This window comes from Nematolebias whitei, chromosome 11, assembly GCF_014905685.2.
Source record: "Nematolebias whitei isolate Nwh7 chromosome 11, NemWhi1, whole genome shotgun sequence".
Classification (NCBI taxonomy): domain Eukaryota; kingdom Metazoa; phylum Chordata; class Actinopteri; order Cyprinodontiformes; family Rivulidae; genus Nematolebias; species Nematolebias whitei.
Genome location: NC_056508.1, coordinates 12,664,452 through 12,676,644, shown reverse-complemented (window position 1 = coordinate 12,676,644; position 12,193 = coordinate 12,664,452). Strand labels below are relative to the sequence as shown.

At 44.5% G+C, this 12,193-nt stretch overlaps 1 protein-coding gene across 1 annotated transcript in view; it reads left to right on the top strand.

Annotated features, from left to right (window-relative positions):
• Nucleotides 1-12,193, top strand: part of tmem269 (transmembrane protein 269) — a 26,124-nt gene that overhangs the window by 4,624 nt on the left and 9,307 nt on the right. The window contains exons 3-4 of the mRNA XM_037683901.1: nucleotides 6,726-6,873; nucleotides 9,995-10,092. Coding sequence (XP_037539829.1) covers nucleotides 6,726-6,873; nucleotides 9,995-10,092 — 246 coding nt within the window. The remainder of the gene's footprint in view (nucleotides 1-6,725; nucleotides 6,874-9,994; nucleotides 10,093-12,193) is intronic.

The window sequence follows — 12,193 nt, the reverse complement described above, 5'->3', positions numbered from 1 at the left end:
TCTCTTAACAGAGGAGGAGGCCTCAGATTTCCACTTTCAAAAACATATAATGCAACTTTAAAACAGATTCCCAGCCGTTTTTCACACCTGATGGGAACAGAGGGGCCTCGACTGTGAATTAGAGGAACAAAGACCTACTGTTTAGGTTTTTTTTTTTTTTTTTAGGTGTGAACTGCCAATCTACATATACAGTATGTGTGTGTGTGTGTCTTGTGTGTGTGTCTTATCTCACTCAGCCTTATAACCTGTATCTCTCACTCTCTGCTCTTTGAATTGAGAAAGCTCCTCGGATGAGGAGCGAAACGTCTTCTGTTACAAATAAAGTCCAGTTGTTTTTGTATTGAACGCCTTTTGAATTCATCATGTCCTGGATGACTGAGAATCTTCACCAGCATAAGGTAATAAACAGTGCATCAAAGCAACTTTTTAATGAAGAATTTCTAATTGGAAAAGATAGTCGTGAAAGCGAACCATTTAAAAACATTTAAGTTATTAATGTTTACTGACAAAGAGCTGAAACTAAACAAACTAATTCTGCATAATTTTTTTTTCTTTCTTTTTTCGGCTGCTCCCTTCTTCAAGGGTCGCCACAGTGCGAAGACTTTGCAATTGTTTTTATGCTGGATGTTCTTCCTGACGCAACCACAGACCATTACCACAGCCCTCTGTGTGGAGCAGAGAGCTGCCATCTAGGGCGTCCAGGGAGCAGATGGTGGGGGTTGAAGGCCTTGCTCAAGGGCCCAGAATGGTACAAATGAGGGTGGAGGCAGGTGTGGGTGCTTCACCATTCCCACCCACATTTTGCTGTTGTTTGACGTCTGGGAAATTGAACCGACAACCTTCTGTCACAGGCTCCCCTTCTCTAACCTCTGCGCCACCACTCCCCTTCATAGTTAACTACACATGTTTATTGAAATTATGCATTTAGTTAAGAGTTACATCCATTATCTTTACCCACCTCTTTCTTGTTGGGTCACTGGTGTCCATAGCCATCACTGTGTGAGAGGTGAGGACACCCTGGACAGGTCTCCAGTCCATCACAGGGACACATAGAGACAAACAACCATTCACTGTCTCACTCACACCTAGGGACAATTTAGAGTTACCAATCAGACTAACATGCGTGTTTTTGGTCTGTGGGAGGAAACCAGAGTACCCGGAGAAAACGCACGCATGCACGGAGAGAACATACAAACTCCACCCATAAAGGTCCCTGGCCGGGATTTGACCCGACGACCTTCTCGTTGAGAGGCGGCAGCTCTACAAACTGAGCCACTGTGCTACCCTTAAGAATTACAATGACTTAAAAACCTGAGCACAAGTTTTTTTTGGTTTCTAAACAACATCATGCCCTAAAAGATTTCTGAACTCGTGACGATATATGAACTTATGAATCATATTGCTTGATTTTCATTACATCATTGCATTATTTTCTGATAATTATAACAATTATTGGCAAAACCGTAGACTCTTTCACTGAGTTTAGGTTTTACTCTACGCTTATGTAGCTCTTTGCAATATGGCGGCACAACTTCTTGCCTCGTTAGCGTCGACAGTGCTGGACCTGGTCATTCCTGTGTTTCTCTTGTTCCGTTTTTAGAGTTCTGTATTGCTCTCTGACGACTTGATCAATAATCTGGCAAATTAAGATAATTGCAAATATAAATATTTACTTACAATATGCCATTCCCATGGGCTCACCACCTGTGGGAGGTGCCGAAGGGGTCGGGTGCAATGTGGGATGGGTGGTGGCCGAGGGCGGGGACCCTGGCGGTCTGATCCTCGGCTACAGAAGCTGGCTATTGGGACGTGGACTGTCACCTCACTGGTGGGGAAGGAGCCTGAGCTGGTGTGTGAGGCTGAGAGGTTCCAGCTAGAAATAGTCGGACTCACCTCTATGCATGGATCTGGCTCTGGAACCAGTTTCCTTGAGAGGGGCTGGACACTCTTCCACTCTTGAGTTGCCCCTGGTGAGAGGCGCCGAGCAGGAGTGGGCATACTTATTGCCCCCCAACTTGGTGACTGTGTGTTGGGGTTCACCCCGGTGAATGAGAGGGTGGCCTCCCTCTGCCTACATGTGGGAGGACGGGTTCTGATTGTCGTTGGTGCTTATGCACCAACGGCAGTTCAGATTATCCACCCTTTTTGGAGTCCTTGGAGGGGGTACTGGAAAGTGCACCTCCTGGGGACTCCCTTGTTCTGCTGGGGGACTTCAATGCTCATGTGGGCAATGACAGTGAGACCTGGAGGGGTGTGGTTGGGAGGAACACCCCCCCTGATCTGAACCAGAGTGGTGTTCTGTTGTTGGACTTCTGTGCTCGTCATGGATTGTCAATAATGAACACCTTGTTCAAGCATAAGGGTGTCCATATGTGCTCTTGGTACCAGGACACCCTAGGCCGCAGTTCGATGATTGACTTTGTCATCGTCTCATTTGATCTGCGGCCACATGTCTTGGACACTCGGGTGAGGAGAGGGGCGGAGCTGTTCACTGATCACTACCTGGTGGTGAGTTGGCTCCGATGGTGGGAGAGGATGCCGGTCAGACCTGGCATACCCAAACGTATTGTGAGGGTTTGCTGGGAACGTCTGGCAGAGTCTCCTGTGAGACAGAGTTTTAACTCCCACCTCCAGGAGAACTTCGAACATGTTCCGAGGGAGGTGGGGGACATTGAGTCTGAGTGGACCATGTTTCGTGCCTCTATTGTCGAGGCGGCTTACCGGAGCTGCGGCCGCAAGGTTGTCGGTGCCTGTCGCAGCGGCAACCCTCAAACCCGTCGGTGGACACCGTCGGTGAGGGATGCTGTCAGGCTGAAGAAGGAGTCCTATCGGGCCTTTTTGGCCTGTGGAACCCCGGAAGCAGCTGATGGGTACTGGCAGTCCAAGTGACATGCGGCTCGGGTGGTCGCTGAGGCGAAAACTCGGGCATGGGAGGAGTTCGGAGAGGCCATGGAGAACGACTTCCGCACGGCTTCGAGACGATTCTGGTCCACCATCCGGCATCTCAGGGGGGAAAGCGGTATGCCACCAACACTGTTTATAGTGGGAGTGGTGTGCTGCTGACCTCAACTGGGGATGTTGTGGGTCGGTGGGCAGAATACTTTGAAGACCTCCTCAATCCCACCGGCATGTCTTCCACTGAGGAAGTGGAGCCTGGGGACTCTGGGTCGGGCCCTCCAATCTCTGGTGCTGAGGTCACCGAGGTGGTTAAAAAGCTCCTCGGTGGCAGGGCCCCAGGGGTGGATGAGATTCGCCCGGAGTTCTTTAAGGCTCTGGATGTTGTAGGGTTGTGTTGGCTTACGCAACTCTGCAATATTGCTTGGACATCGGGGGAAGTTCCCTGGATTGGCAGACCAGGGTGGTGGTCCCCCTATTCAAAAAGGGGGACCGGAGAGTGTGTTCCAACTACAGGGGATTCACGCTCTTAAGCCTCCCTGGTAAGGTCTATTCGGGGTTTCTGGAGAGGAGGGTCCGTCGGATAGTCAAACCTCAGATTCAGGAGGAGCAGTGCGGTTTTCGTCCTGGCCGTAGAACACTGGACCAGCTCTACACTCTCAGCAGGGTCCTGGAGGATGCGTGGGAGTTTGCCCAACTGGTCTACATGTGCTTTGTGGACTTGGAGAAGGCGTTCGACCGCGTCCCTCGGGGAACCCTGTGGGGGGTACTCTGGAAGTATGGGGTACCGGGCCCTTTGATACGGGCTGTTAGGTCCCTGTATGACCGGTGTCAGAGCCTGGTCCGCATCGCCGGCAGTAAGTCGGGCTTGTTCCCAGTGAGAGTTGGACTCCGCCAAGGTTGTCCTTTGTCACCGATTCTGTTCATAACTTTTATGGACAGAATTTCTAGGCGCAGCCAAGGTGTTGAGGGGATCCGTTTTTGTGGCCTTAGGATTGCGTCTCTGCTTTTTGCAGATGATGTGGTCTTATTGGCTTCATCAGATCGTGATCTACAGCTTTCGCTGGAGCGGTTCGCAGCCGAATGCGACATGGCCGGGATGAAGATCAGTTCCTCCAAATCCGAGGCCATGGTCTTGAGCCGGAAAAGGGTAGAGTGCCCTCTCCGGGTCAGGGAGGAGGTCCTACCCCAAGTGAAGGAGTTCAAGTATCTTGGGGTCTTGTTCACGAATGAGGGAAAAATGGAGCGTGAGATCGATAGGCGGATAGGTGCAGCATCTGCAGTGAAGCAGGCACTGTACAGGTCTGTCGTGGTGAAGAGAGAGCTGAGTCAAAAGGCGAAGCTCTCAATTTACCGATCGATCTACGTTCCTACCCTCATCTATGGTCACGAGCTTTGGGTTGTGACCGAAAGAATGAGATCTCGGATACAAGCAGCCGAAATGAGTTTTCTGTGCAGGGTGTCTGGGGCTTCCCTTAGAGATAGGGTGAGAAGCTCGATCATCCGGGAGGGACTCAGAGTAGAGCCGCTGCTTCTCCACGTCGAGAGGAGCCAGTTGAGGTGGCTTGGGCATCTGTTTAGGATGCCTTCTGGGCGCCTCCCTGGTGAGGTGTTCCGGATACGTCCCACCGGAAGGAGGCCCAGAGGAAGACCCAGGACACGCTGGAGGGACTATATTCCTCGGCTGGCCTGGGAATGCCTCGAGATTCCCCCGGAAGAGCTGGCCCAAGTGGCTGGGGAGAGGGAAGCCTGGGCCTCCCTACTTAGGTTGCTACCCCCACGACCCGACCCCGGATAAGCGGAAGAAAATGGATGGATGGATGGACATACAATATGCTTTCTGTAGTATTTCATTTGCAAATTTGTTCTTGACATGCCAGGTGGTAAGTTCTGTCTTTAAGTGCACAACATGAGCCATTCAAGGCATGCTGTCAAGTGAAAGTACAAGTTGTTGTTGGCTGTGTGCTTTGTCTCATTCGCTGTTTTCTTTCAGATGAAGAGTCTCTTGTGTTCGCCTGGCTTTGGAATCACAGGAAGCTCAGGGAGAAAATCTCATGAAAGGTTGCTACTGCAACATTAAAAAATAAAATAAAAGTTTTCAGGTTAACATCTGTACATGTGTCTTGGACAGCTCTACAGCGTGAGAGCAAATAATGAGCTTTGAAGAAAAGAAGTCGATAGAAAACAAATCATGTTTTGTTGTTCTGGTTCAACAATATATTTCTGTCCTGAAGTGAGGCCGTGTCAGCAGCTTTTCATCTGTCAGTATTAAAGAATGGAGCGTTTTTTTTAACTTTTGTACAGCAAATTATGTCCTAAACACTAACAGAACAAATCAAGTTCCAAAATTAATTTGACTAATTGCTCAACAAATAAACAGATAAATCATTACTGTGAAAAAAGTATCCCCTGTTGATTTCGTTCTTCTATGTGTCTAACGTACATAGTCGTCTCTCTCAGGAAAATATCTGAGGCACTGCAGACTTTTCTTACCCAAACCATGAAGATAAAAAGTAAAATTTATAAAAATCACTATTATTACAGAATATGTATATCCACACACCTTTGTTTAAAACCTTGACAACTGTTGCTCTCAACACTGTTAGCAAAATATTTCCTAAACCATTGGATGGTTTTCAGTAAAACTCATGAGGCAAGATATTGCAACACTGCAGGAGAATGTGCATAAAAGTGCTGACAAAACAACTAAAACTATCATTTCCCATCATATAATGACCTGAGTCTAAAGGTCCGGCCTGACAGGCGGTGTGTGTAGCGTTGTATCGTTCACGAACGATTCGTTCAAATGAACGACGCATTCTAATGAACTGATTCTAGGGATTCAGTACACTCAAAAGAACTGCTGTCCCCACCACTAGGTGGGTGACATGCATCCCTTGAAGGAATATAGGGCTTTAACTTGTCGTCAGTGTTGCTTCAACAAGTCAGAACTAAAGATTCAATAGTGAGTCTCAAAAATAAAACAAAACCCAGGAGGTGAAACTTTTTCACAGCTCTAAACAACACAAAGCCCTTGAAGGTTAGCTGTAACAGCAACAAACTCGGGTTGAGGCTTTGCTCCATGAAAGCTCCGACTAAACAGTCATTAATTGATCAGAACAGTCAGTCAGCTGAATGATTGCTGCCCCGTGCTCGTGTTAGGTCAACAGGCTGATCGACTTCCTGTCTGCTGCCTGACAGCTGCATGTCTGACTCACTGCCACTGTGGTCAGAGGATATCTGATTAAACCCTAAATGTTTTAGCCTGTTTCCCACACAACATCCGACCTCTTAACACAGACCCAACATCCTGCTCTCACTCTCAGAATGATGTTGAAGTTCACTGCACGTGTTTGTTTTCCTGTATTTATTCAAGTTAAAATGTTTAATTTTCCACTGATATGACAGATAATCAGTAGTACATCAATCACGTGCCTACTGATGCATGTTGTATGCCTTCCTTGCAATGACTGAGTGAATTTATAGTAACATGTTTTTGATCTGAAAATGGATGAATGTGTCGTAAGGTTGACCTCCGTCCATAAAACAAACATCTTGGTAAGTGATACTTCTTTTACATCAGGCGGGGCATCAGTTTTGGTGTAATAATTTGTAACTGGTTTATAATATTCTTATACAGTAATGTCTGATCAAAGCATTTAGTTCACCCCCTCACCCCCACCCCTTTAACATTGGACTTAATGAGTTACAATGAGTAAAGTATTCTCGTTAAGAAACCTCTCAGGTCAGCTGGTGTGGTCATCCGACCACCGTACAGGTTATTGAGCAGACACAGACAACTACTGACCGCTGCTGTTGTTTGCTCTCAGATTTCTTCCAGTACGCCAACAAGCTCCTCCTGAGTGACCACGCCACGGGACTCCAGATCAAAGAGTTTGCATGTAAAAATGCAGCAAACGCCCTGTCAGTGGCCAACATGGTCATGGGCATGGCCTCCATTCTCAGCAGTCTCAACGGGTGAGCAGATACGCCCTTAATGGAGTTCACTATCAGCTGCAAGAAGACACTAATCTGTAACACAAAGTTTGTTTTCTCAGTCATCCAGGTAGATAACAACAAAAAAGGTTGAATCATGTCATCTGGACTTCGTTTTTTTTGTTAAAAAGAAACGTTTCGCCCCTCATCCAAGAGGCTTCGTCAGTCTGAGGCCTAGCCATCTGGTATTACCCAGAAGCCACCCTGACTCTTGTGTTTCAAGCCTGCCTCAGATACCCCTTTGTGTTTTTGAAACCATTAGTGAAAAGGCCAGACTTCAGGGGTATCTGAGGCAGGCTTGAAACACAAGAGTCAGGGTGGCTTCTGGGTAATACCAGATGGCTAGGCCTCAGACTGACGAAGCCTCTTGGATGAGGGGCGAAACGTTTCTTTTTAACAAAAAAAACGAAGTCCAGATGACATGATTCAACCTTTTTTGTTGACACTAATCTGTACTTTAGATTTGTGAGAATGGTGCATTAAAAACCAAACAGGACTCAAGCACGAGCCCTGAGAGGCAAAAACACAACAGAGTTAAAGACAGAATGTTGCTTCACATGGAACAGATTATTCACATTAGAACAGCAGCGCTTAAAGGGATATTTCAGACATCTAGAGGTGACGTTATGTGTAAAAGTTATGAACGGTTCATATCTAACCTGCTGAAGACAACTCAGTTTGGAGCCTCGTTTACACGCTGTTGAGTATTTGATGAATTGATGTTCTCAATTTGTACTTTATTCCATTTAAATAAAGTAGTTCTAGCAAAAAGGCCAAAATAGCCCTGCTGTTCTACTGGAGGGTGAGAGCATCCACATTAACAACATAACCAGTGGTTGACGTTAATGAAGTACATTTACTTGAGTACTGTACTTAGGTACATTTTCTGAGTATCTTTACTTTACTTGAGTACAGTATATTGTATGTGTTTTTGGGAACTTATGACTTTCACTCCACTACATTTCAAAGACAAATGTACTTTCGACTCCACTACATTTCTAGGAAGCTTCTTGTTACTTGTTCCTTTTAGCTCAGCTTTGTAATCCATTGTTGCTGTTTTTCTTTCCTTAAATGCAGATGACCAGTTGTTGATTCAGGTATGATGCTTGATTCATCTTTGCTGAACATTCATTGTTTTGTGAGCTTCTATGTTAAGTATGGCAGAACTTTCAGTTATCTGTGTTACTGTTTCTTCTCCTGTGCTAAGTTGTTGCTGTCAATATATGTACTTTTACACAAACAATGCAGTGTATGAATACTGAAGCTGAAGAAAAGACTAAATGTGCATCATCTGTTAGGATTTCCATGAGTTTCCACAAACGTAAAATGCAGGAAGATATGATTTGTAGTTTACAGGTTTTATTAAGGCATGTTTAGAGTGGTTCTACATGTCAATACATCATCAGGTGGTTTCAGAGAGGTTCTGTAAAATCACTCAAAACAATACAGCAATGTACTGATATTAGAAAATATAATTTGTACTTTTAAATACTTATTTAAATACATGTACTTTTGAATACTTAAGTATTTTCAAAAGTAAGTACTTCAGTACTTTAACTTGAGTAAACTTTTGACTGAGCAATTTTTACTTGTAGTTGAGTAAGATTTGACCATGAGTAATAATAATTTTACTTAAGTACTAGAATTGAGTACTTTGTTCACCATTGAACATAACATACAGAAAAAGACCTGCTGAGCTTGACTAAAAGTGTTCCTCAAAGTCTTTTCTTTACAACATTTAGTTTCATTCATTGTAGCTCACAATTATAGTTTGACAACAAGAGGGTCAGGATAAAGTGAGACAAATGCAGAAAAACTAATAAAACAGCTCTATGTGTTTTTATGACAAGTATTCAAAAATAAAAATAAAAAAGCTGAAACTTCATTTCTGAAAAGTTCTTGATCCACCCAAAACAGTTTTTTAAATCGACATTTCCACTTTAAATTTTTTTTTCTTTTGTAATATATATATATTTTTCTTAATATCAGTATTTGCAAATATCTGGTGGTGTGGTCTAGTGATGTGGGCGGGGCCTAAATCAGACTTAAGTGGAGTACTTCTGTCTTAAAAAGACTACAGTCTCCAAAATTACTTAGTGAGTCATGCTAATGCTATTTCATAAACCTTTACACTGTCATCAGTTTCTCAACATGATTGTTGACAGAATTATGTGTAGGGTTTCTGGAGTCCTGTCATACATGTTGTGTTTTTCCTCATGTTTGCCTGTCACCCCTCAGCATTTCTCCTCCTGTGTTCCAGCACTGTCGCACCTGTGTCTGATCCTAATCACCGCAGGCGCCTTTCATTTCACGTTGTTAGTGTCTGTATATATTCAGTCCCTTTGTGTCTTGTCAGTGTCTCTGGATTGTCCTTGACCCGTCCAAGGCTTCATGTTTCGTCATCCCTCCGTGTATCTCCTTTGAAGTAAGTCTGCTGCCCCAACAGCTTTTTGTTTTGTTTCTTCATAATAAACATTTTACTTATTTTACTGGAGTCTCCTCGTCTTCCTGCACTTTGGGTTCAACACACGGAAGCTGATCATGATATTCTGTGGTTATTAAACAAGCAGCAGCAGCTAGCTGTAGCACAAAGTGGCTCAGACAAGCCATTATCTGTTCAACAATATGGCCCAAATTGACGAGCTATAAATAAATTATTTCTATAAATTAGGTCGCTTCAATTATCTATCTTTAACAGGTAAGATATTAACTGAAACTTTTACACAGAACACTTCTTCAGAATGGCCAAAATATGTCTGTAAGATTTTAGAGAACAAAAATTACATGATTTCTGGAACCTACTTGACAAATTATGTACAGAAAGTGCATAAATAGAAATATACATTTGACTTGTTTTCTGTTCAGTGAAGTTGTTGTGTCTCCTGTTGTGGTTTGCTCTGTAACGTCACATCTGAACCAGACAGATTTATCTGTTCCAGTTGTTTTAAAGGTGAAAATATCACACAGAAAAATTCCAACTTTAAATGTAAAAAGTTCAGCTTTAGTTTTAGTCCCATTGTCCGATGCTTGCACATATTTTACCCATTGGAAACGGGTTGCTGTCATCGAATAGCTCAAGCTAACACTGACTTGTGTTGTTCAGGCACCACCACGCTGCCTGTTGGCTGGTTCTGATCGGATACCTGCTGGATCTGGCCGATGGAGCGGTCGCCAGGCGACTCGATGCGTGCTCTGCGCTGGGTAAGTGGAGGGCTGTGGTCAATAGCTTTTACCACGGATGAACTCCAGCTGGGTTGGTTGGTGGCAGGGTTTGCTGCAGTCTTTTGTTTGGACTTTCTAATTTGGATGCACAAAATCATTAACAAAGACAGCGAGTCAAAGGAAGCCTGGTTGCTGTTGAAAGACTCTGGCTAGTCTTACAGAGCGTCCAAGAGATTAGTCATGTATATTTTATAGTGTGCAGCTTGAACTCCCTTTTAATTTCTTTCAATTCAGTTTATTTCTATAGCGCCAAGTCACAACAGAAGTCATCTCAGAGAACTGAACAGAAACATTCACATACATGAAAAAGCCAATTATTAAAATGTATCCATCCAAGAAAGCCAGCAGACACGTTGAATCTTCACTTCATCATAGTCTCCCATCCAGAGCAAGCACAAAGGCAACAGTGGAAAGGAAAAACTCCCTTTTAACAGGAAGAAACCTCCAGCAGAGCCAGGTTCAGGATGAGCGGCCATCTGCTTCGACCGGCTGGGTTTGAGAGGAACTAGAGAGCCATTTTGAACTTTTTAAAATCTTAATCTGTTCAAGAAATGAGTAAAAATATTGTCACATTAAATTATCCTGCCTTAAATACCATATTTTCTGCCATGCACGTCGCACTGCCCTATGAGTCGCATCTGTCCAAACATGTCTAATAAATATCCTAATACATGCACAATAATCCAGGTAGAAAAATCTAAAAGTTAAATCTGGTCCTCTGGACATTCAAAAAACAAAACAAAGCAAAACGACAACAAAAAATAAATGTAGAAACGTTTCGTCTCTCATCCGAAAGACTTCCTCAGTCTGAGGTGCTGTATTCAGCTCAGTCTTATAAATAGCACCTTCTCAGAGTGGATCAACCAGTTTGCTGCTGACAACCAAAACCAGCTGCTCACATGATCAAGAAGGACCATCAGCCTAGCGATGGATCATTAGCACACTGATGGCTGTTTACTATTCACAGAGGGTTGAGTGATACTAGCAATCACAGCATTGTAAGAGGGGGACAGTTGAACCCGGAGGCCTCCACCCCGTTTAATGATGGACGATTTCTTTTCACAAAGATGGCCTCCTTTACTCCTCTCTCAAACCATTGTTCCTCTCTGTCCAGGATGTGAACATCTTCATCCCTGAAAGAGTGACCGCTGGCCTGGAGATGAGTGTAGACCGCAGAGTCCTGGCCTGATGACGTTGATCTTCTGTGCTGGGCCATCCTTTTGGCCAATGGCCATTTTGTTTCCCCGATGTAAGACTGATCACCCTCCTGACACTGAACAGCATACACATTACTCTGTTTGTGCCGGGGGACTGGATCTTTAGGATGAACCAGTCTTTTCCGTAATGTATTTTGGGGTTTAAAAGCCACTGGGACGTTGTGTTTAGAAAATAAACGTCTCAGTTTCTCTGATACTCCCTCAACATATGGAATGACCACTGGTCTGGGTCTGGGTTCCTCCTTTTCACCTGATGGCTCACTGGAGTCCTGTTTGGGATTCTTTTCTGCTTTCAGGAAGGCGAAGTTAGGATATCCACATTGCTCTAGAGCCTGTCTTGTGTGGGATTTCTCCTTCTGCCTGGCTCCCAAGTTAGTGGGGATGCTGTCTGCTCTGTGGTTCAGAGTCCCGATGACTCCTAACTTTTGCTCCAAAGGGTGATGGGGGTGAAACTGCACATACTGGTCTGTGTGGGTGGGTTTGCGGTACACCTCAGTTTGCAAATGTCCTCTATCAGAGACTGAGACCTCACAGTCCAAAAAAGCCAACTTGCCATTTTTTTCATCTTCTCGTGTGAACTTGATGTATTTATCCACAGAGTTGATGTGGTCAGTAAAATGTTGGACTTCCTGAGATTTGATTTTAACCCATGTGTCGTCAACATACCTGAACCAATGACTTGGTGGTGTCCCTGAAAAGGACGTCAAGGCTCTCTTTTCTACCTCCTCCATGTACAGGTTGGCAACAATAGGAGAAACTGGAGACCCCATAGCACACCCATGTTTCTGCCTATAATATTGCTCCCCATATGTGAAGTAGGTTGACTGCAGGCACAGTTTCAAGAGTTGACACAGTTGTTCTGT